Source organism: Antedon bifida, chromosome 2, assembly GCF_963402885.1.
Source record: "Antedon bifida chromosome 2, ecAntBifi1.1, whole genome shotgun sequence".
NCBI classification, from domain to species: domain Eukaryota; kingdom Metazoa; phylum Echinodermata; class Crinoidea; order Comatulida; family Antedonidae; genus Antedon; species Antedon bifida.
This window is the reverse complement of record NC_136227.1, coordinates 18638523-18661935: the sequence shown is the minus strand read 5'-3', so window position 1 is coordinate 18661935 and position 23413 is coordinate 18638523. Positions and strand designations below refer to the sequence as shown.

General features: G+C 35.4%; 2 protein-coding genes across 2 annotated transcripts in view; one reads left to right on the top strand and one right to left on the bottom strand.

Moving 5' to 3' along the window:
* LOC144835096 (uncharacterized) overlaps positions 1-23413 on the top strand; it is a 168708-nt gene that overhangs the window by 68461 nt on the left and 76834 nt on the right. The window lies entirely within an intron of this gene.
* LOC144835123 (uncharacterized) overlaps positions 1-23413 on the bottom strand; it is a 116115-nt gene that overhangs the window by 92397 nt on the left and 305 nt on the right. The window contains exon 2 of the mRNA XM_078690168.1: positions 2372-2469. Coding sequence (XP_078546294.1) covers positions 2372-2469 — 98 coding nt within the window. The remainder of the gene's footprint in view (positions 1-2371; positions 2470-23413) is intronic.

Sequence of the window (23413 nt, the reverse complement as noted above, 5' to 3'; positions counted from 1 at the left end):
TGTTACATACCACTACAGTTTCAACCTTTCATCGTCGGTCATCGTCAGGTGAATGAGCTGGCCGAAGCTAGTTCGTATCATCAGTGGGTATTTTCCGATGACGTGCGCCCTCTGTGGTGTTAAGAGGTCTTCTCCGGGGGGCCCCGGCTTCTCTCTGTTGGTGTAGAAAGTCATCATAGATATGTGACAGCTCGTATGCTCCTTCGTCTCTATTCATGGTGTGTTTCTTTCTTCTGATCCATGTGATCCGTAATAGCAGACTTATGGATCGTTGCAGATGTTGAAGCACGGGCTGCTCTGGTACGGACACCTCCTGGTGTGTTAGTGATGATGTCTATTTTGTGTTCTGATAGTCTTGTTTGAAATGGCCTGTTTCTCCTACATATATTGCACTGCAATTACTGCATCCGACCTGGTACACTACTCCACTTGTCTCCTCTTTCCTGATTTTATCCTTCGGATGGACCAGCATCTCCCGAATTTTGTTGAAAGGCTTGTAGTAGGCATTAATGCGATGTTTAAGCATAGTTCTTTTTTATCCTTTCAGATAGGCCTTTAACATAAGGGATGCAGACGTTCCCTCTTGCTTTAGATTGGTCATCTCTCTTTTCATTCCCTTTATTCTCCTGTTGTTTTTTTTTTTTCCTTTGTTCTTTTACTCTTTTGATGGACCAATCCGAGTAGTTGCAAGCTTTTAGGGCTTTTTGTATGGTGTTCCTTTCTGTTCTCTTGTCATTTTCGGTGGTAACAATGTTTTCACATCTCTCCATCAATGTACGGACCACACTTAATTTATGTTGTAATGGGTGATGCGAGTTGAAATTAAGGTATTGGTTTGTGTGAGTGGTTTTTCTATAAACGAATGTGATGTTGCCTTGTTCATGTACTGTGATGAGTGTGTCTAAAAAGGTATAGTGTTGTCTGTCATGAGTTCGTGAGTGAATTTAATGTTACCTGAAGGGTCCATGTTGTTGATGTGATGGTTCATAGCATTGACGGTGCCTTTGGGGATGATTGCCAAGATGTCATCGACATATCTTCTCCAGAAACGAGGCTTGAAAGGTTGAAACTGTAGTGGTATGTAACAATACCTTTTTTGGCTTAGAAAAAAAGAAACTTCATCAAAAATACGAAGCCAAATGAAATTATTTGAACATATATATCTTTCTCAAACTTTTCCCTTTTAGAAAAAATGGCAGCCATTTTGAAGTATATTCACCATCTTGAATTTTTAAAGTTGAACAATTTATTTGTATTATCTCCAGTGATATTTTCTTGCAAAATATACTTTTTAGTGACTGTGGTTGAATAACTATTTGCCAAAATCTGATGCTTTAATACTGATATTTGAGTGAAATTGAGAGAAACGGCCATTTTAGTTATATGTACATTAGCAATTTTTCTTCATCTCCTTTTTTTTCCACTTTTTATATGTTGTTCAGACGGGTCTTCGGAAGTACCTACAACAAAAATAACTTCTGTTCTAATTTTGTCTAGGTCAAAGGTACCTATTCTGAAATATTAGTTTTTCTTATCCAATTTTTAGGCCATTAATTAGCGTCTGTGATACCTTGGAAAACCCACTAGCATGCCTTTGCGAATAATTGATGTTCTGGTCTAGCATGATCGTGTTGTCGAAAAAGAATTTGTCTGTTGCAGAAATGAGATTTTTAAGGCAGAGTGTTCTTAGATTTAAGACAAAATTAAGCAAATATTTCTGCTTACATATATTAATAAATCTGACTTAAGCAAAATCAAGGATTTTAGGCAAAGTTTTTTTTCTAAGCAAGTTTGATAAATCCGACCCTAGAGCTAAAAAAAACTACAGATGTAGTCATGTATGCAGGATAGATTAAGAGAAGAGAGAATAGTGAAAAAACACTCACTCACACACACACTAAATTACCACAGAATCTTACAATGTGTTTTCAAGATTTGACCAAGCATATATTTTAAAAGAAAAATTTCAATTAATTTCAAATCAATTTTTTACAATGGTCCGAAATTACAGAACATATTAAGCATTAAAATCTCTTCCCAATCTTCCTTCATTTAACTTTAACCTAAAAGTCTCTTGCTGCAGCTTATAAATCTCCTGCTCCTGTTTCTTCTCTCTTTTTTTGTTGTTGTTTAGTTTGATTTTGGTTAATTTTATTTCCCCTTTTATGGAAAACAAACCCTTGTAAAAATTCGGGGAAAGGCTTGTTTATTTCAACTTGATGGCCCTGACCTAAAGTTTGCATACAACTTATCATGGCCTACTTCCACACTCTTGTAATTTTTACTGTAATATTTAAATTTTGTTCTATTATTATTTTTTGTCTTTTTTTAGAACTATTAAAAACAAACAATATTTCTTGGCCTAAATTACCTGTTCCACAGTAAATGTTGTGCTTGAGACTGTATTTGCTTCTTCACAGCGAGCACGCTTTGAAAATACCACATTTTTCCTTCTTTGTTTCCGCAAAACTTTAAAGAAAATAAAATTTAAATCATGTGATACATTAAGGATTATAAAAAGTATTGCCAAGACATATTCACACACAAGAAAATTATATAGAATGTATTTTATCGCTGCTATCTATCGAATAGCACAGTAAATCATGTGGCAGCACACGAATTATAAACATAGGAAGCTACTGTAAGTAAAGTGTATTTAGTATGTCGCTGACGATCATACCATCACTCACATTATTATACAATATACAATTGTCAATTTGGGGATGTAACTAAATAAAAGTGTTGATGTCGATTTCTTTCTACCAGTCACGGAATGTCTCTCTTTTCTCTAATTACTTTACACCAGAAGCAAGTACCTGTTGAATTAAAATATGGGTAAGAAATTCCTGTTTACCAGAATATTTAATTAGTGATCAATTCACTGTGCAACCCTTTGCAAAAAAGCCGTATACGAACGTATACGATTTACATACGTTTCGTATATGTTTCGTATAGGAAGTCCATTTCGTATACGAAACGTATACGTCAATTCGGAAGTTCCTGCCCGCATAATAAACATATACGAACCGTATACGATCATTTATAAACAATTTCCTAATTATACGATCCGTATACGATACGAGTACGCGTGTATACAAACTGCATCATATTACCAAGCGAAAAGGGACTGTCCCTCTTTTTACATAACATAACAAGACGACGATAGCATACGTTTACGATGGCAGGAGCATCTTCCAGACTTCAGTAATTAGTGTACAATTTGGGTTTTTTTTCAGTCGGTATATGTACATTAAATTCCCTATGATGATTTAGTTCATAGTTTTCGCTAATGAAAAAAAATTGGTGCTGTATTTTACAGACGTTATTTTTCTATCAAGCATAAAAACCCACCCAGGCTGTTCCGTCTTGTTTATCCCCTCTGCTATTCTTTACCTTTGGTACGTTCCATTAATAAGTGAATCATACAAAATGTGCTGTTATTAATTTGAAAGTGCTTTAATTAATATTAATGTACTTGGAAATAAATAAATAATAAATTGGGCCCGCAGTATATAAAATTTAAAACGAGTAAGTAAAATCCATAAATTACGATGTAATAAAAATGTAGAATAAATGTGGCTCCCTATTATATATATGGAATGATCCAAATAAATTCGCCCAAAGCGTGCCTGTGTTGTATTCATTTTCAATCATCATTGTTGTTGTCCAAGGACCAACAGGATTTTTTTTGCTACGGGTTTTAACTCGCCATAAAAAAAATAAAAAATGGGATGTAGGCCTAGTTACAGTAGGCCAAAGTAGATAGTAAATTCGATGACTTCTAGCTAGCTAGGCTATAGGCATATTGTAATTGTATAGATCGAACATGCAGTAACTAGGTACTGCAGCAGCTCTAGTAAACTAAGAGTAACTAGGTCTTGTGAAAATAAGCTAGCTAGCTTTCCCCTATATATTAGATTTGGCTATATTGTATTATTTTAATAACATACTCTAGCTAGTAGTAAATCAACAACGGTGAAATGGAAATAGAATGCATTATGGATATCATCGTTGCAGAGTTAGGGGGTGCCAACAAAACATTCAAAAGCCAAAAATACAAAAAAAAGAAGCTCCGACGTTTTAAAGCATTTTACTGTTTTAGGCTGCGGCATCAGAACTAATTGCTGTAAATTTTCTAGAGTTGTCACTGATGAATACAATTTAACATAACCTACATGTAACTTAAAAAATCCAAATGATAAATTGTACGCGAACGTAGTAAAACCAGGTAAATGTTAAATACATATTTTACATCTCCCTGGTAAAAAGGTACCCCACGCCCCCATTTTTATGCCTCCATCATTGACAGGCCAAGCGGTATTTAATTATATTTTTATATATTTAATTCGTAAATTAAAAAAAAATCGTTAATATAATTATGTGAACCTTTGTAACTTTTTGTTGTATATGCGCGGGCGCGAGATACTATTTAATAAGATAGGCTTTATTCATATCATATGTTGGAGTGGTAAACAACTAATATGAGCCTAGTTGCGAGGATACCGCCTCGTAACTACGTATTGACGTATAGACGTTTTACTATAATATTGAATATGTGTTACTTAAAAAAGGATGTAATAAATTGTGTACAATATTAGTAGCTAATAGTTTTTTTGTGCCCCCTCTGTACACACGGCTGCTGGATATTTGTTTATCATTTTAATGAATGTAGTACGAGTCTAACTCCAAATAAAGATATAGAACACATTTTGAGAATTCAAAGTTTTGATCTTTTTCAAAAATCTGATAAACATGACTCATCTTTTTACATAATATACAGCATCAGCATGTACAATCTAATTTAATTGTCACACAATTGAATTAACAAAGGACAAGGATTTCAAATAAACTGTTACAAATAAACAATTATGAATGAAATAGTTGGGGTATTGTTGGGTCCATGGGAAATCAACAATGTTTAGTAGACTTATTTAATTTGTTATTTACAGTTGAGGGTGGTTATTTTTTAAAGACATGTTTTATGATTTCTTAATCCCCAAGCAGAAATACCGCTGAGATAAATGAAAGCAATTCAATCTGTTCGCTTAACCGGGAAAAAATTGAAATTCGATATAATTGTATTTACTATAACCACTAATTTTGTTTTTTAATTTTTTTCTACGGAAGTGATCAACTTCATATTCAAAATCCGATTGTATTCATAGTTAAATAATAATAATTATTATTATTATTATATAATGTTAATGTACTATCAACACATCCCACTTCTGTTTTGGATCATGGTTTTCCTCTTCGGCATTATTTGCCAAATTATTGTTACTCCATCTCCATGCTATACTACAACACATGTCGCGGAATAATATCGCTTAACATAAACGATGTAATTTGACCACCCAAAGCTCGCACGTGGTGTGACGAATTGAGAAGATCGAACGACGTACCCGATGATATGCATGATTGGCCACCAGAGAGCCGAGTCGACCACGAGTTGCAACTGTAGGCAACCGAGCAACGCTCGGTCGTCGTCGGCGGCTGAACTTACTGACCTCTGTCATATTTTATAAAGGAAAACTGCAAACAACATCGTGAAAATGGCCCCTTAATTGTCTTGTCCTTTCTAGGCCTACCTAGTAGTAGTATACCTGTTTAGCGTATTTTATTGACTTGCGAAAAACGTTGTTTGAATTGTATCGGTAGCCTAGGCTATCTAATAAATAGAAATAAATATGGTCTTATGTCCTAGCTCCTACTATACTAATAGACTAGTGGCCGGTGCTATGTACGTATTTGTTGTAATGACAATTAAAATGTTTTATTTAGCTCTATTCTACTTATTACTACTATTATAATTTATAAAATGGCCTAGTTTGTTCGTATATGATTCGTATACGTCCCGTATACGATATTCTTATCATGAATAAACAACGTATACGTTACGTATGCTAAACGTATACGACGCCAACTCTTTGTGGAGCAACAGAGTGGAAATAATGTAAACAGTGAAATCGTATACGATCCGTATACGTCGTATACGTTTTCAGCGTATACGGATCGTATACAGCTTTTTTGCAAAGGGAACCAGCATGATTGTTATTAGAGGTAGTGCACACCTAATTGAGCTTCATCTTACTCTTCCTTCAAATTTCTGCTCAAGAACTATCTTCTTGTTTAGTTGCTTCCTTTTTCCTATCTTTTCTCCTGAGAGGGCCAATTTAATTTAATTCATTTAATTTTTTATTCTAAATTGTTTGTGCTTTATTTTATCTTTATAAATTATATTTATTTTAATTTAATTTTTATTGATACGTTTATGTCTAGTCATGATGTATTTTTGTGGGTCCCTAATAATCAGCTTCGTCTGGATGGACCACCCTCGTAAAATATTGTTGAAATAAATAAATAAATAAATAAAAAAATGGAATAGGTGTGTCTGACTCGAAAAATACAATGGAAATTAAAGGCGGTGTTTTTTGGTTTTACTGTACTACGATACGATTACGAACTTGTTAAATGATTTAAAAGGCATGGATTCCCAAGCAAGTAGGCCTATACGTTTAATCAAAATTGACCTAAGATTATCGTAAGCTCTTTTGTTCAAACTTGTTATTTATATAGCGATAATCCACCCGTTCCGGCATGCACGCTAGGCCTCTAGCCTAGACCTACTCCTCGATCGATCGATGTCTCTTATCGCGATTTCCCCGTGATAAGAAATCGACGAAATATGGCTCATAACAGCCTACATTTTATTGTTATATCTTTAATGCCAGTGTAATTACGTATGGATAAAACAATATAAAACTCAATATTTTTCATCTGGAATAATATGTTAACTCGTGTAATGTAGCATATAACACGGAAATAGTTTATTTTGATCTTTTTATTAAACCTTCTTAAAACCTTTTGTTGAAACCATATTTATAGCTAGCGTGATTAATTAAATGATTAATTTTAGACTAGACCTAAGTAACTAGTACTAGTAGTAATGCTGTATTTATTTATTATTTTATACTCATTTAAATTCCAGATTATCTAGCTTTGCTTAACATACAACACATTTCCAGTAATACACAGACCAAATTTGGTACAGATCGTACAATTAACAGGCGAATTTCCTTTTTTTTGGGGGGAAAATTACTTTAATTAATTAAAAATTGTAATTAGAGACATATTTTCAACTCTGAACAATGTGGCTTTGTGTGAAATGTATGTGTTCCAAATTTAGTTAATTTAGATCAGGAAAAGTGGAGTTATTGCTCAAAAACAATTTTCGTGGGGACTTATAGGTTTGCAGATGATAGATTTTGCGGACCACGAGTGGCTAAAAAATTTGTCTCCTGTATGCACCAGTCTAATAATATGCCTATTAATAGTCCGATGGCAGGAGGGGGAATCACCACCCGAAAGGGGACAAATTTCCATCCAACTTTTCTAGACCAGAATTTTCCATAGGAAATAGGATAGGAAGTTTTTGATATATAAGAGGTCAAAGTTCAAAATTGACCAATTGTAACAATGTATTATGTATCTATATATAAATTTACGTAAGGGCAAAATTCGGTAAATTGCGCGCTTCTTCTAGAATTTTTACTCGATATATAAAATAGGTTCATACGTTCGGCACTGATCTTAACCACCTAATGTAACCATGTTTACTAATTAAATTGAGCTGAGGTTAACCGTTATACACGCACACAATAATACGAGGATGCTTCGCATTTACCCATCTCCTTCTACGATAATTGTTTTTACCAAAAAAAGTATAGCATCATAATGTTGAAGAGAAGCTGATTTTTAAAATTTTGATAGATGTAATACAAACGTATTGCTTGGCAATAAATGGAACATTCCAATCTCTCCTCCAATAGTGTCTATTCCCTCAGGCGTAATAACAAGTACACTCATAACAGAAATTTGATTTATTTTCTTCAACCTGTGACTGCAGAGGTGGGATAGGTATTTTTTAATAGATAATGAGCTAGTAGCTATAGGGTTTTTCAGTCGCCGCCTATGTCTGTACAGTCAAACTTATTATTGCAGTTCAACCACCACCCACCCCCTCAATGTCATGAGTAGCGTTGTAAAGCCAGTACTTATTTCAATTGATCAGACAGTTAAAATATATAACTAGACATGTAACTCGTCACTTTGACGAGTTTGGTTATCCGCCGCGCAAGTGGTGCAACATGAACGTGTAACGACGTACCTTTTAACATTAAGGGGATAGGTTGAGGACAAAAGGAAGTGTTCACGTTGGCATTATGACCTGAACTAAAGAATATGATATGAATTCTATTATTTTGATTCATATATAGTATACACAGTATAATCTGTATCCATATCACATACAGTGTAGAATAGGACCCGCTATTTATTGCAATTTTTAACATGTTGACGGTTTTAAAATGAAATGTGAAGGTAACAATTTCGGAAGGGAATTATCTCAGCAACAACATATTAACGTGTAGAAGAAATTTGAATATGTGAAATATTGATGCGCGCTCTTTTAAATGTAATGAATTATGACGCAAAAGATGAAAATACGACTTTTTTCATTTAACTGGCCATATGATGACGTCACAACATCCGATTGACAAAATTTTCACATGATTTCGCATCTACAATCCAATAGCTTCCAGAAAACGTTTTAATCATGATTATCACATTTTATTTTTACGAGCTATAACAGATTAAAATTTACTGTAAAGATGAAATTAATGCCACACGTAATTTAAATTTTTAGGCATGATGACGTCATAAAAATAAAAATATTTTTAACTCATGCGAAAGATAGTTGATTGACCTAGACAATATCAAAATCGGGGTGAAAATAGAAAACGGATAAGTGGAGATGCGCTCTATTAAATGTGATGAGCTATGACGAAAGATACAAAAATCCTAAATTTTATATTCTCGTGGCCATACGATGACGTCACAATGTCCGGTTAGCCATATTAATACATGATCCGATATCTACAACTCATCAACTTCCAGAAAATGTCATCCACAAAAAGTTGACCGTGCAGTTTAGAAATTACGACTGTTTAAAAAAAGGCATAATTTTGACGATTTTTTTAACTTTTTCATCAAAAACACGCGCAAATTGGCCAATTCGACGTGCTCGTATGACGTTACTTTAAGTCGAAATTGTTTAAAAGTTGGTAACATTACTAGAAAAGGCTGGAAAAACATAAATCACGCGAACAAAATTTGTTTTTAATGCTACGTGCGCACCGCACACGTAAAAAAATTTGCGCACACGTGGGAATTTTTTACATGCTTAAAACGACATGAAACGCGTAGAAAGTTGATTAGAAATTAATTTTGCGCATTTTGAAATTTTAAATGCGCGTGCACGCGTAACTTTGTGTAAAACACGCAATTTTTTTTCTACAGAAAGTTAGCGCATGATATAACTTAAACTTTTGCAAAGTTTCAATTTGAAATGTTATTTGGTTTTCGACCTACGTTAAAATACGAGAAAATCGTTAAATTGCGCGCAAGTCACGTTGCGCAATTGTAAACGTCATGAAAAGCTTCGCTTGACGACGTTACGTAAATGTCAATATGTTGAGATAGTTAACAAAATGTTATGTTTGCAAGTTTTTGAGAAAAGCGTTACTCAAAAATCATACAGAAAGAAAGAAGATGAAGAAAAAGATGATTTCGTACAATCACAAGAGGTTATCCTGCAACTTCGTTGCGGATAACCAATTATATGTAACACTGAAAATGCTAATACCAGTAGATGTACAGTAGTGTACAACAAATACATATTATAATATTCCTTAATTGCAAGACGTTGTTGTAAGAAAACTTCGCTTATCAACTGACCAAGGAGGACAGACAGACACCTTCTTAGTACATAACTAAGTACCATATGAACTGGCTCTAAGATTCTAAACAAATTAGGATAGGCCTACAGTACGAAGGATCACATGCCCTAACGCAGAACAACTTTGGTGGGCAGGAACCATCTTTAGTATGAATTGGCTCTTAGAAACAATTAAAAACCATTAGGCCTACTAATTAAGTTGAGTTAGATAATTATTTATTGATGATTAAAGCGAATTTACGATTTACATTATATAAACACATATACAAACTAGATTTGAACTCGTCACTTCAACAAGTTAGTTATCGGCATCAGGCAAAAATCCTATATTTTATATTCGGGTGGCCATACGATGACGCCATAACATCCGCCAATAATAGATAGAGGCCTGACACGCCGATCATACATGACTCGGCTTTGGCATAGTCGACCGTTGAATAGGCCTCCGAGTATCAGGCCGGTGAGGCTGCAGTAGATAGGCCCAACATATTTTAATGCGGTAATGTTTTATTTGTATTTTAATCACAAATTTTGAATGAATAAAGATAAAAACAATACAAGACAACAACCTGTTATATTTATTTGATGTATCTACCAACAAATTTAGCCATTTTCATGGTTTTTAAAATTTGCTAAAGAATTTTCAATTTTGCGAAAAAAAAATCGGCAACCTTGCGCCGATGTGTGTTGGACATGCCAGGACAGGACCTATCCATTAGTCGAGTTTACAAAATATTAAAACTGTCAGCCTTAGATGTATAGCTTTCGCATTGATACATTTTGTTATTGATTATGTCCTCTGGGGTTTTAGCTGGCTAGAAGCCGTGGCGCGAAAATAATGTTGGACCTACCAGCCTGGAATAGGCCTTATTATGTAGGAATATCTAGACAAAATAGCCTACTGTAGACCATTTAATTCAAACGGTATTATGCTATTGACATGCTTTGTTATTCCAATTCTATTTTTAGAATTACCTAATTTTATCACAGTACAAAATGTACATACAAATTAGTATACAGTTAAAATGACCTCATGGTATTACTATTATTACATTATTTAAAGTAAAATAATGTTAAAATACCCTATTTAATGATAGCATGTGATATTATCAAAATAAATAAGAATTTTACAAATAATACCTACCTATTTAGTTGTTGAACTTTTAGTAGAGTAAAACTTATTTTGTCAGGATCCTTTTTTCCTTCTATTAGGTATCCCAATGTAAAAATTAAAATTAATGATTGTACTTTTTCTTTCAGTTAATCAGAAGGATCTTACTGAACATAAACTTTTGCAATTTAAATGATTGAAATCGGATTATCCATTCAAAAGTTATGGTCTGTTAAAGTGCCCAAAAAACAGTGATTTTTGCTTGAAAAATAGCATTTTTTCCAATTATATTTGGAACCATTTTTGAAGGGTTATAACTTTTATATTAATAACTTTAAAGTCCTTATTTTTGCCAAACCCATAGATACAACAGAGTTGTACAAGACTATTTTTTCGTCCGAGAGCTTTTTGCGCGTGTTCTTCCCAATGTCTTAAAAATGCCCAAGAAGTTCCCGTCTTTAAATGATTCGTAACTTTTGAACCAGTGTGTGAATTAACTTCTTTTTTTTTGCATTGCATAGAATGTAATATGTATTTTAGTAAGGTTATTTATATTGACAGGTAGGTATTTCTGAAATACAACATAAAATATTGTTAAAAAATGTTAAAATGTGAAAAAAAATATATATTGTGGTAAAAAACTGTGTGGGTATTGTTTCTTTTCATTAAATATTATTTTTCGAAAGTATACATTTTTTTATAATTCTAGTATTTAAATTTATAATTAAAATCATATATTGTTTTCATTGATTTTTGAACCACCAAAAATAAGAATTAAGCCCATGCTTATTATGTGTTCGATTCCATTTCGAGCGCCGGGCCGGACGTAGACTCGGCCGCGCTTACAAGTTAAGTATACTGTATATATAGGCCTAAAAAAAAGCCTAACGCTAAATTCTGCCTAAGAAAATCGAGAAGAAACAGACGAATTTTAAATTTAACAAAGTAATTACCTCAATAGTATAATGTTAACATGTTTAATTTTATTTTCCTTTCGATAATTCTAACCGAAAGTTGCACTTTAAATTGAAATATACGGAATAAAATTTAGGCCAAGAAACAGCGTATACGTACAACGGCAACCCTGACCAAAGCGCTTTTCGGCCGCCTACATAGAATGGGTTACGGCCGCTGCATAGCAAATTCAAAGCTTCTTAAATTTCTTTGGTACATTTCTTCCCAACGTACTTGCTTTATATAGTAGATTGATAAATATTCCACTTAATAAATAATTTAATAAATTGGTAAAATTGACGTTTCGAAGCAAATATTCCATGAGAGGCGACATTTTTCGACATGCCTCGTGTGCGGTGAAGACTAGTTCAGAAAATGGAACAGTCCACTGCGGGGGTTATCCAATCATTAATTAACACGCTAATATATGCATAACATGCACATTGTCTGGGCGACGGTAATTTAGTAATAAGCGGAGAACTGAATCCCCCGTAAGGAAAATGGTAAACCCTGATATTTATGTTAGGGATTATTTTTTTCAGTGGTTGGTCTTATTGGCCTCTTCGCACGAGGTCCACGCAAAGTCAAATAAAACGATGTGGTTTATCAAACAGAAATATAAATTAGCTTCAAATCAATACTAAATTAGCCAGATTTTGATAATAAGACTCAAAAATTTTTATCGTTAAAATTGACATTTGAGGCGGATGTACATAATATTAACCGATTTACGTATCAAAATAAAGAGTATTTAAAGCCTGATAACATGCAACAAAAATTACTCTACCACCTATTATGGACCTCGTGCGATCGTGTTTTGAAAATAGGTAGGTGTTTTCCAAAGTTATTTTTAGCGCGCGGATTTCGGCTCGCCGGCTTTTGTACCTCATTTTTAACTCGCGTTTTCTATCAAAATATTTAATAAAAATAGATTAAAAATATATAAAAATAATCCCTTAAACAAGATCTTTTCAGACATATAATTTTTATTCACATGGGTACATAAGAAATAGTATATTTTTAACTTCAAAGACACTTTTTGAAATTTCACGAACGTGTTAAAATCGCGGTAACGAAAATCCGCTTCATTGGGATACCTACTTCTATGTATATTCTTTCTTTCCACGAATTTTGTTGCCAGCGTTTCTGTAATTCTGGCCAACTTAAGATTGTGTAACTTTGTCATAAGTATGACTTTAGAGTAAGTAAGTTACGCGCGATTTTATGAATTACGCGTATTTAACATAGATCGAAAACCATATAACAATTTAAATTGAAACTTGGCAAAAGTGTAACTTATATTTATGCGATAACTTTCTGTGGAAAAAAAAATGCATGTTTTGCAAGAGTTGTAGATATCGAATCATGCATCAAAATGGCTAACCAGACATTGTGACGTCATTCGTATGGCCACTCGAATATAAAATATAGGATTTTTGTCTCTTTCGTCATAGCCCATCACATTTAATAGAGCGCATGTTCACTTATCCGTATTCCATTTTCTCCCATATATATTCAAATTTAAATTCAAATAGACTATTTTCATACTACGGAAGCCATCTTGCTGTGAGATTACAAACAGTCGTGCCCAGTCCAGCTCAGACCACCCCAAACTACCCAGAAGATATCTATAATATAATATATAAACAAATCAGGCAAAGAACATTAATTCTAAACCGCCCGGTGATATACTTAATAGCACTAATCCAAAATTTGTTCCTCTATCTCCTCCTAGTATAACTGCAAGTCCAATACTAGCGCTGTTCGAACTGGGGCACCTTTTAATCCCTCTCTATCCATTAGTCTATATTAGAACGGCAAAATTGTATGAAAAATGTGTTTTTTATGCCATTTTTTTTGCAACAGCTGAACGCTGCTTTCGTAAATTCTCTGCCATTTTCCTACGTCACAATTAAGTCACTCTGGTAATTAGCAATATCGAGAAAAGAAAGCAGCACATATCAGCACAGCTGCAGTTATAGTATAGCGGTTGTGCTGCTGTGCGCCATTTCAAATGAAACGAGCAGTAAGTATAAAACTGTATTATTGCTCATGTTTCTCGCTCTTGCCAAACATAAGATTGAGCACCCTTTTTACCATTTTTCCAAACACAAAATGCACTAGGCTAAGTTACGTTTCTTACTAATTAATATTCCAAAGCTGCTATGTAGGCAATAGTTAATAATTGAATGCAGGAAGGTTTGGAAATATTGTAAAGTACATTATGCTAACATTATGTTTTGCATTACGTTTTATGTACTTTATTTTCAAGGGGTGTAGGCCTACAAGGAGATACAAACAAGAAGGATGAAGTTGCAATCATATTTACTTCTTTCTAATTAGGCCTACACCACCAGAAAACTTACATTGTTGTTCATCTTTTAAAACCTCACAAAAAACGAAATACGTTTTTAAACTCAACATTTAGGCTATATTTACATGTAAAAACCGTATTTAAAACGTTGCAATAAAACGTTTATATAACATATTCAAACTCCACAAATTAACGTTTTTAATACAAAAAATAGGGTTTTTAAAACCAAACAATGTCAAAAAAACGTTTAACATTATTTAAATATCATTATTTCGTTATATATACGTTTAAAATTAAAATTTTAAACATTAAAATAAAACGTTATTGCAACGTTTGCAAAACACAAATACACATATTAAAAACGAAATATTATAACGTTTTTTAAACCAAAAAAATACGTAAATATATATAATATATATATAGTATTTTAACGTTATTTCAGGGGTCCCAAGTCTACCGCTACTCGCGGTAGTCTACCGCTTTTAGTACCCATCTACTGCGCTACCTACCGCATTTTGATTTTTCTACCACATTTTCAAATTTCCCCATATTTTTGGCCAAATTGATTTACGGTTACACCAGCTAAGCCTAGGCTCAGCCCAGGTCAACAATAGTCAATAACCAGACAAAAGTTAGGCAGGATGTTGAAACAATGTCTATTCATGGAGGCTCCGTGGTCTATTACTGTATTTTTATTTGTATGCACTGCCTTTGTTAAACCGTAACAATAATATAAACATGCACGGTACTACACGCCGCCGCCGCCGGACGTGTAAAAAAAAGAAGCGTGCAACCAACCGTGAATCAATCACGTGGTAACCGGAATACACGATTATCAATTTTGGGAGGATCCAAGTTTTAACTAAATAAACGCTTTGATTACACAGTGGTTGAGACACTGTATATAGTTATTACATTTTTAAACACCCTCATAATTAATGGACTCTACCAATGTTGATCTGCCAGCAGCAAAGAACAACAGACATCGCAGGAGGTTGTTGAGGCGGTGTTTTTTGGTTTTACTGTACAGTAAGTACTACGATCCGATTACGAACTTGTTAAATGATTTAAAAGGCATGGATTCGCCAAGCAAGTAGGCCTACGTTTAATAAAAATTTACCTAAGATTGTCGTAAGGTCTTTTGTTCAAAGTTATTTATATAGCAATAATCCACCTGTTCCGGCATGCACGCTAGGCCTCTAGCCTAGGCCTACTCCTCGATCGATCGATCGATGTCGCTTGTGGGGAATTTTCCCGCGATAAGAAATCGGCGAAATATATAGCTCATAAACGGCCTACATTTTAATGTTATATCTTTAATGCCTGCCAGTGTAATTCCGTATAAATAAAACAATATAAAACTCAATGTTTTTCATCTGAAATAATAGGCCTATGTTTACTCGCGTAATGTAGCACATAAGACGGAAATAGTTTATTTCGATCTTGATTGTTTTTGGGTTTTAAAATGGTAGTTAGGTAGGGCCTAGAAGTAGAAGCCCTAGGCCTATGCCTAAAAAAATTGAGTAAATTCTATTGGGAAATACTATCATGTGTAAATATTGTAATTAAGTTAAATTATGTTATATACTGAATTTTAGTTAAAATATTATTTTTAAAATTCTTTGTACTGAGGATGTGTCCATAAAAATATAAGAATGTAAAAATACTGATGGATAAACTTATGTAAAAATTAAGCCAACTTATGTGTAAATATTGTATTTTTATTTTTTATTTTATTTAATTTAATTGAAACCAACAGCGATAATTACCGCCACTAACAGGTTTGATACAAACAAAGCCAGGACTGTTTAAAGCACCTTGATTGGTCCTAACATTGATCAAGGGCTTCTCATGTTGATTTTCGATTCCCCGCGTGTTGACTTTCGACAAAATCTCCTGCAAATGGACTTTCCCAAGTTGGGACCTCTGTTATTTTATCTAGAAAAATTGCATTAAAAAAAAACGTTTTTAAAACGTTATAAAAATATGTTATTTCAACATTCGCAAAACTCCACAAATCCACGTTTTGAAAACGTTTAATAAAACGTTTCCGAAACCAAACCAGTACGTTTTTTTAACATAAAAAAATGTTTCTGATGATATCTTACAAACTATGATGACGCAATTTAAGAACCATTTGATTGGTCAGTTTTAATAATAGTAACGTTGAAGTTGAACTTGGTTCAAGATTTTAATGATTCTTAATGTTGATTTCTACTCCCTTTTCCTGTAAAATCGTATGTAAATGGGTACATAATATATAAACACAGCAGGCAAAGAACATTAATTCTAAACCGCCCGATGATATACTGAAATTTAATTAATTAATTTGAAACGATAAAGATGAGGAAATCTGTGAGAATGAGAAAAAGTCGCCCCAACTGAGACTCGAACTCGGACCGTGTGCTTGATATGCAGTTGCCCTAACCATTAGACCACTGGGGCTTTCATGGTATTGTTCAAACTCGATTGGATAGCGACTCTTTAACATTCTCGGCGTGGTACGGCGGAACAGCACTAGTCCTCAGTTGTACGCACGCGCAACAGAGATCAATTGATACGCCCTCATCTTTCAGTATTTTTATTCACAAGTCGGGATCTCCGAAGAGATACTTTTTTATATATAAACACAGCAGGCAAAGAACATTAATTCTAAACCGCCCGATGATATACTGAAATTTAATTAATTAATTTGAAACGATAAAGATGAGGAAATCTGTGAGAATGAGAAAAAGTCGCCCCAACCGAGACTCGAACTCGGACCGTGTGCTTGATATGCAGTTGCCCTAACCATTAGACCACTGGGGCTTTCATAGTATTGTTCCAACTCGATTGGATAGCGACTCTTTAACATTCTCGGCGTGGTACGGCGGAACAGCACTAGTCCTCAGTTGTACGCACGCGCAACAGAGATCAAAAACGTCCTCATCTACATAATATATATATATATTAGAAAGGGGGGGAGGGGGGCCCTCCCTAAATCCTCCCCTGCACCTCAATGTTAAACAATTCGTACAACTACAAGGGACACCACCAGACAAGTGCGCGTACCTATTGTTTAGCGGTCTAGGACAACTACCCCCTGGACAACTACCACCCGGACAATAACCCCTGGACAATCACCCTCTTAGGACAACTACCCCCAGACAACTACCCTCTTAGGACAACTACCCCCTAGGATAATTAACCCCTAGGACAACTACCCCCTAGGACAACTACCCCCTAGGACAACCACCCTCTAGGACAACCACCTTCTACAGTACAGCTAAAAACTACTGCAACGTTACCCACGTTCCAGCATCGTAGCTACTTCGTGGCCACGCGTGGGAATTCGTAACCTCAATAAACAGTTCCCACGAAGTACCACGCGTTCTCACAAAGTACCACGCGTTCTCACGAAGTACCATGCGTTACCACGTGTCACCACTCTTAGGCTTCGTAACTCCGATAAACAACAACCGAACGAGTACCACGTAGGCCTACACCTACAAAATTTTGTTTATAGATTTTCGTAAAACCACTAAACAATCCTACGATGCAAAATGTTTGCGTCCAACAAGGGAATAGTGCGGTATTTGCACTCATATTTTAACCGGTAAATTACACAGCCCCAGCCTACAGTACTTCTGTACATTAATACTGTAGGCCGACACTGGCCTACTGTAATTGTTACTGAGGTCAATAGTTCGTAATTTACCGGAAGTCACATGGTTTGTAGGTGGTTACCATTAATAACGAAGTTTTGTATATAGAAATAAAATGTTTATGAGTTTTTAAATAAATTGTGTCGCTGTGTATTTTGTATTTAATGCGGTAACCCGTGTAGCTCAAACGTTGCGTATCAATTAAAATGTCCTATATTTTTTATTACGATTTCTCAATAAATAAAATAAGCGAGTTTTTGTCGGCTACCGGTTCGATTTTAGGTGGTATTTTTCAACACATTCATGAGTTTCAGTTCTACGATTTTTGTAAATTATTATTATCGACAGCTCCCTTTGTTTCGGCGCTTTTTTATGGTTACATAAAAACAAAGGCATGTTTGATGTGCGTGGCATTGTTCGGAGGGGAGGCAAGCCGGACAATTAATGTTCTAAAGTTATTGTATATATTGTTCTTCGACTTTGTTTATGTTGCCGCTCAACAAGTATAAAAACATGCTGAAAACTGGTGTTTGTCATCATTTAATCTTTACTATCACTTACAAAATGTCGACGTTTAAAATTGTGAGCAGCATCCAGGCCATCGATAAGGAATGCGGGATTTGGCTAACGGGAAAAATTTAAAAAATAGACGGAAGGCGAATACTGATACAGTGGGCTGGATACAGTAACTCATCATGGGTAGCGAGCGAGTTTGTTAGAAATCCACTACGCAGACGAATCATATCTGCAGCGCACGTAACTTTGAGAACACTTCAACGTGGAGATAAATTTAGAAAAACCATTCCAAGTGGAGGATTATCACCGCCATTAGTTGTGGAAAACAACGATCCATTTCTTTGTGAGGTAAGACGATATTCTTGTTATTTACTTTCTTGTTATTTAATTGATTATCCTTTTTTGAAACGGACAAGCATTTTTTAATTTTGTCCTTACATTTTAATTTTAACATTTACAAACTACATGTATTATTCCATCGTTTGTAGCGACTGATTCATCAATAAATAACGTTAATATAATTTCCTATTGTTTTTAATGATTTTTTTTTTATGGAATACATTTTCAATATTTTGATATGTTTGTTAAATGTTATTGTTTTTACTTCTTTTTAGATTAATACTTCGATTGGCGTGACGGTCAAATACGAAAGCATTGCTGGAGAATTGGTTCAGAGCGACGACGATGATGATGACACTGATGATGCCGTGGTGAATGATGATAGAGATGATGGAAAGAAACAACATGATTATGGAACGAAACCAAAGAAAAGGAAGACTGTTAATGTTGAGAAACCGGTAAGTTAAACATTTTAAAACTCATTTTTTAAATGTTATTCCCATAATTAAAAAAGTTGTTTTCTTTCCCTTGATATTATATTACATACAGATTTAGCTTTCTTCCATTGACCCACCACTATTTGTTTACAGTAATTACTAGAATTAATCACATTGTTTATTGCATCCAATTGTGGTTTTCCACAGTTCATCGTAAAATTCATCTTACGCTTGCGCGGTAAATTACATTATTGGTTTTTGTTTCATAATGTTCTATGTATTATTTTCTTTTCTTTACAGGCTGCATGTGTTCGTGAAATTGTTGCTGACGTTGTAAGGACTGACGACGTTGGAGATGATTGGCAATATGACGTGTGCCCTTTAAACACCGCTGATGACCAGATGAGTACAATGATAGCCAGATATGAACAGGACACAGGAAAGGACATCACTTTATCAGCCACTGCATGGAGGGACAGCGACGACTTGAACACTGATGCCATCACCATAGCCACGTTAAATGATCGGGTTCATGAACTGGAGGCAGCGAATCTAACTTTGACCAACACAGTAGCTACCCAACAACGCCAACTTGACCGTCAAAATAATGTTATATTTTTGTGTAAAACAATTTTGTATGTCAGTTAATGTTATTAAATCAAAACGTTTATTAAATTTACTTCAGTGTTAAGTATTTATAATTTAAGAATTTCTTGCTAACTAACAGAAATAATAATAAAGATAAAAAAGAGCTTCATTTGACAGTATGACTCATTTCATTACAGTTGCGCCTATCATTGTTTTAAATGTCGCTTTGTATTATGTATTGTTACAAAAGAAAAGGTATTATTATCATAATAGTACTGCTATTGTTATTTGTTCTGGGATTGTCTTTGTTCTTACAATGTAAGTGAAGGTGTCGATAAAGAAATGTTAAATAAAACATATATAAGGTTTGAGTAATGTGGTAATAAAAAAACATAGACCAAGTACATGCTATCAAATTTCTTTCGTATTTTTGTAGCCCTGAAAAGGGCTGTTTGGTTTGCGATGACTAAACTTCAATATCCTGTTGCTTTGCCTTCTCTTCTAATAACGGCCGGGATAACCTTTCTCAAGTGGCTAATATAAGTTTGACATAATTCTGGAGTCATGTTAGTTGTCCAGAACGTTTTGATACCACAAATCAGTTCATCTTTTGTATGTGGCTTATGAAATCGCCTTAAGTAGTCTTTGAGTTGATGCCACGCTAATTCGATTGGGTTTAAGTCGGGGCTTTCTGCTGGTGTCTTCGACCAATAGATATCATTATCTTTCATGAAGGTTTTAGTTGCATTCGCCGTATGCTTTGGATCATTGTCCTGCATGAAATGATATCCATTCGGGTAGTTTAGGCGGGCATATGGTATTACGGCTTTCCCTAAGATTTCGTTGATGTAGAAATCCGTCCTCATGATTCCGTCGAATATAAGAATCGGCATAGAACCGGTTCTGGAAATACCAGACCAAACATGAACTTTCACAGGATGTTTGGGTCTTGCCTTCAGCTTTGGTTGTTCATCTAGTTTTCGGAATGATATTCTTGCATAATGATCCAATTCGATTGTGCATTCATCGGTAAATATAACATTACGAAAGTTCTCCTTGTTTCTAATACACGTTAATGCATAGTGAAAGCGATCCACTTTATTTGGCTGCCTAATGAGCTGACAATATCTTGTACCTTCACATCTCCAACCTAATTTGCGTCGCGTTTTTTTAATAGTTGCTATGGATAAACTGACGTTAGTTTTATTCATCAAAACGGCTTGCAACTGCCTGGCAGTCATTTCATCGTTATCGGCCATAGCTTCGTCAATGATGTCAAGGTGTTCATTTGTTACGATGTTAGGACGTCCGGATCGTGGACGGTCACTAATTTGTTTAAAATTAGTAAATCGCTTTATAATTCTAATTAATAATTCTTCTATAATTCGAGGTCAATGCCTGATCGTCCGGCATAGGCTACATAAAGGTATTCTGTAGTAAGTACGTTGTATACAGATCTCGCCTAGCCATCTACACCATGCCATGACACACACAATAGAATCTTCTCCCCAAAAACACGTTCGTGGGAGAACGTGGAAACGCGATCAAGAAACAATACGTTATGTAGAATCGCAATCAAAATATAATGCCTTTCGTGGGAGCTCGTGGGAGCGCGTGGGAATGCGATCAAAGAACAATACCTCTCCTAGAATCGTGGGAGCGCGTGGGATCGCGATCAAAAGACAATACATCGTAGGTTCAACAATGCCCCACGCGTGGGCTACGAAGGGTTACGCGTGGGAACGAAGCAGTAATTATTAGCTGTACTGTAGGACAACTACCTTCTAGGACAACTACCCCCTATGACAATTACCCCCTAGGAAAACTACCCACTAGCTACCCACTAGGAACAACTACAGCTTTGGACAACTACGATTGGTAACCTAATTAACAAGCTGCTTCTTTTGTTGCCAATTGTATTCTAAAATCAAATTGTGTGTGAAGAGGGGACTACGAGGGCGTTGTCACACAAGAATAAAATAAGCCCACCCCTTTATTTTTCAAGATTGGAATACGTTTTAATAATTTGATCGATTCTCGTAATGTAAAATAACTGCTGACGATACGCATATTAAAAAAATCAAAAGCTTTCAATCTCTCTCCCTATGTTTTGAAGTTCAGTAAGTTTTACAAGATCGTAATTATAACCTATGGTGTAGGTGTCATGATATAGGTGTGGTTGTTCAGAGGGTGTTGTTGTCCTAGGGGCATAGCAGTTGGACTAGAGGGTAGTTGTCCTAGGAGGGTAGTTGTCCTAGGAGGGTAGTTGTCCTAGGAGGGTAGTTGTCCTAGAAGGTAGTTGTCCTAGAGGGTAGTTGTCCTAGAGGGTAGTTGTCCTAGAAGGTAGTTCTCCTAGGGGGGCAGTTGTCCGGGTGGGAGTTGTCCTAAGGGAGTAGTTGTCCTAGAGGGTAGTTGTCCTAGGGGGTAATTGTCCAGGTGGTAGTTGTCCGGGTGGTAATTGTCCAGGGGGTAGTTGTCCGGATACGATTGTTTAGATCACTGGATGGTACATGTGGGGTAGTAACAAAGTGCGAGGCAGCGAGGCATGCCAGGCAGGAAAGGCAAGCGAGGCAAGTCACAAATTTATGCGAGGTATCGTTTTACCATTATCAAAAAATGCAAGACATCATTTTATCATTTCCCAAAATTGCAAGGCAGGAAATCACTGAAATTGAAGTAGCTTAGGCCTGCTAGTTCCCTTTTGCACCTGCCTTGTATTTTAACTCGAAATTTGTTAACCAACTTTATCCTGAATACCACACTTTAGAATTAGTAGGCCTACAGTACTTTAATAAAGAAAAATCACATAAAAGTAATAAATCCGTGATTTTACAGATGTTTTCTCGCATATTTCGCACACTCAATGTTCAATATTTTGGTTTCTATGGAACGTCAAAAGAGCAAAATTAACAGTGTGCGAGAAACACGCCTGTAGAATCGTTAATTTAAGGATTTATTTGTTACTTTTTATGTGATTCGTTCATTAAGGTACTCATGAGGCATACATCTAAGGTGTGGTATTCACACAATAAACTTTAGGCCTAGTATTACGATTGTCGGACGTAGGCCTAAGTCTTTTTCACACGCGCTCCAGAATTCTCTCGCAATTTTTTTCTTTGCGGCATGTTATTTGATCGGCATATCAGTTACCTTTTATTCACCGCCAGTTATTGAACTTGTCCTGGCCATCGCTGTTCACTTTATTTGCGAGAGAGGTACACGTGTTGATTTCCTAGAGAATGGAATGTCAAAAATGTCTTTGGCACGCCGCTGAGAGAGAAGTATGTGCGTTGCTGCTGAAACCATGTGCTATAGGAGGGGAATCGCCATAAGACCGCACACACAAATCTATTTAGATACGCTAGGCTGCTATAATATAGCATAATTAGCACATTAAGATATGTCTTGCACCTTTTTGAAATTGTAAACTATATGCCTCGCATGCCTCGCACTTTTGGAAATGATAGAATGATGCCTCGCACAAATATTTGGCGTGCCTTGCACTTTGTCAACACTCGTACGTGTGCATGCATTGAAAAGTGTAGCCCTCTTACGTACTCAAGGTTGGGTACTACGAAGTAAACATGAATGGTTACCGACTGTATTATATCCCCAGGGGGGGGATAGGCTCCCCGGGGGAGATAGGCTCCCGACGAGGGGATGGAGCCCCACACCATACCCCCTACTACTAGCCTAGACTGTACTCTCTAGTGG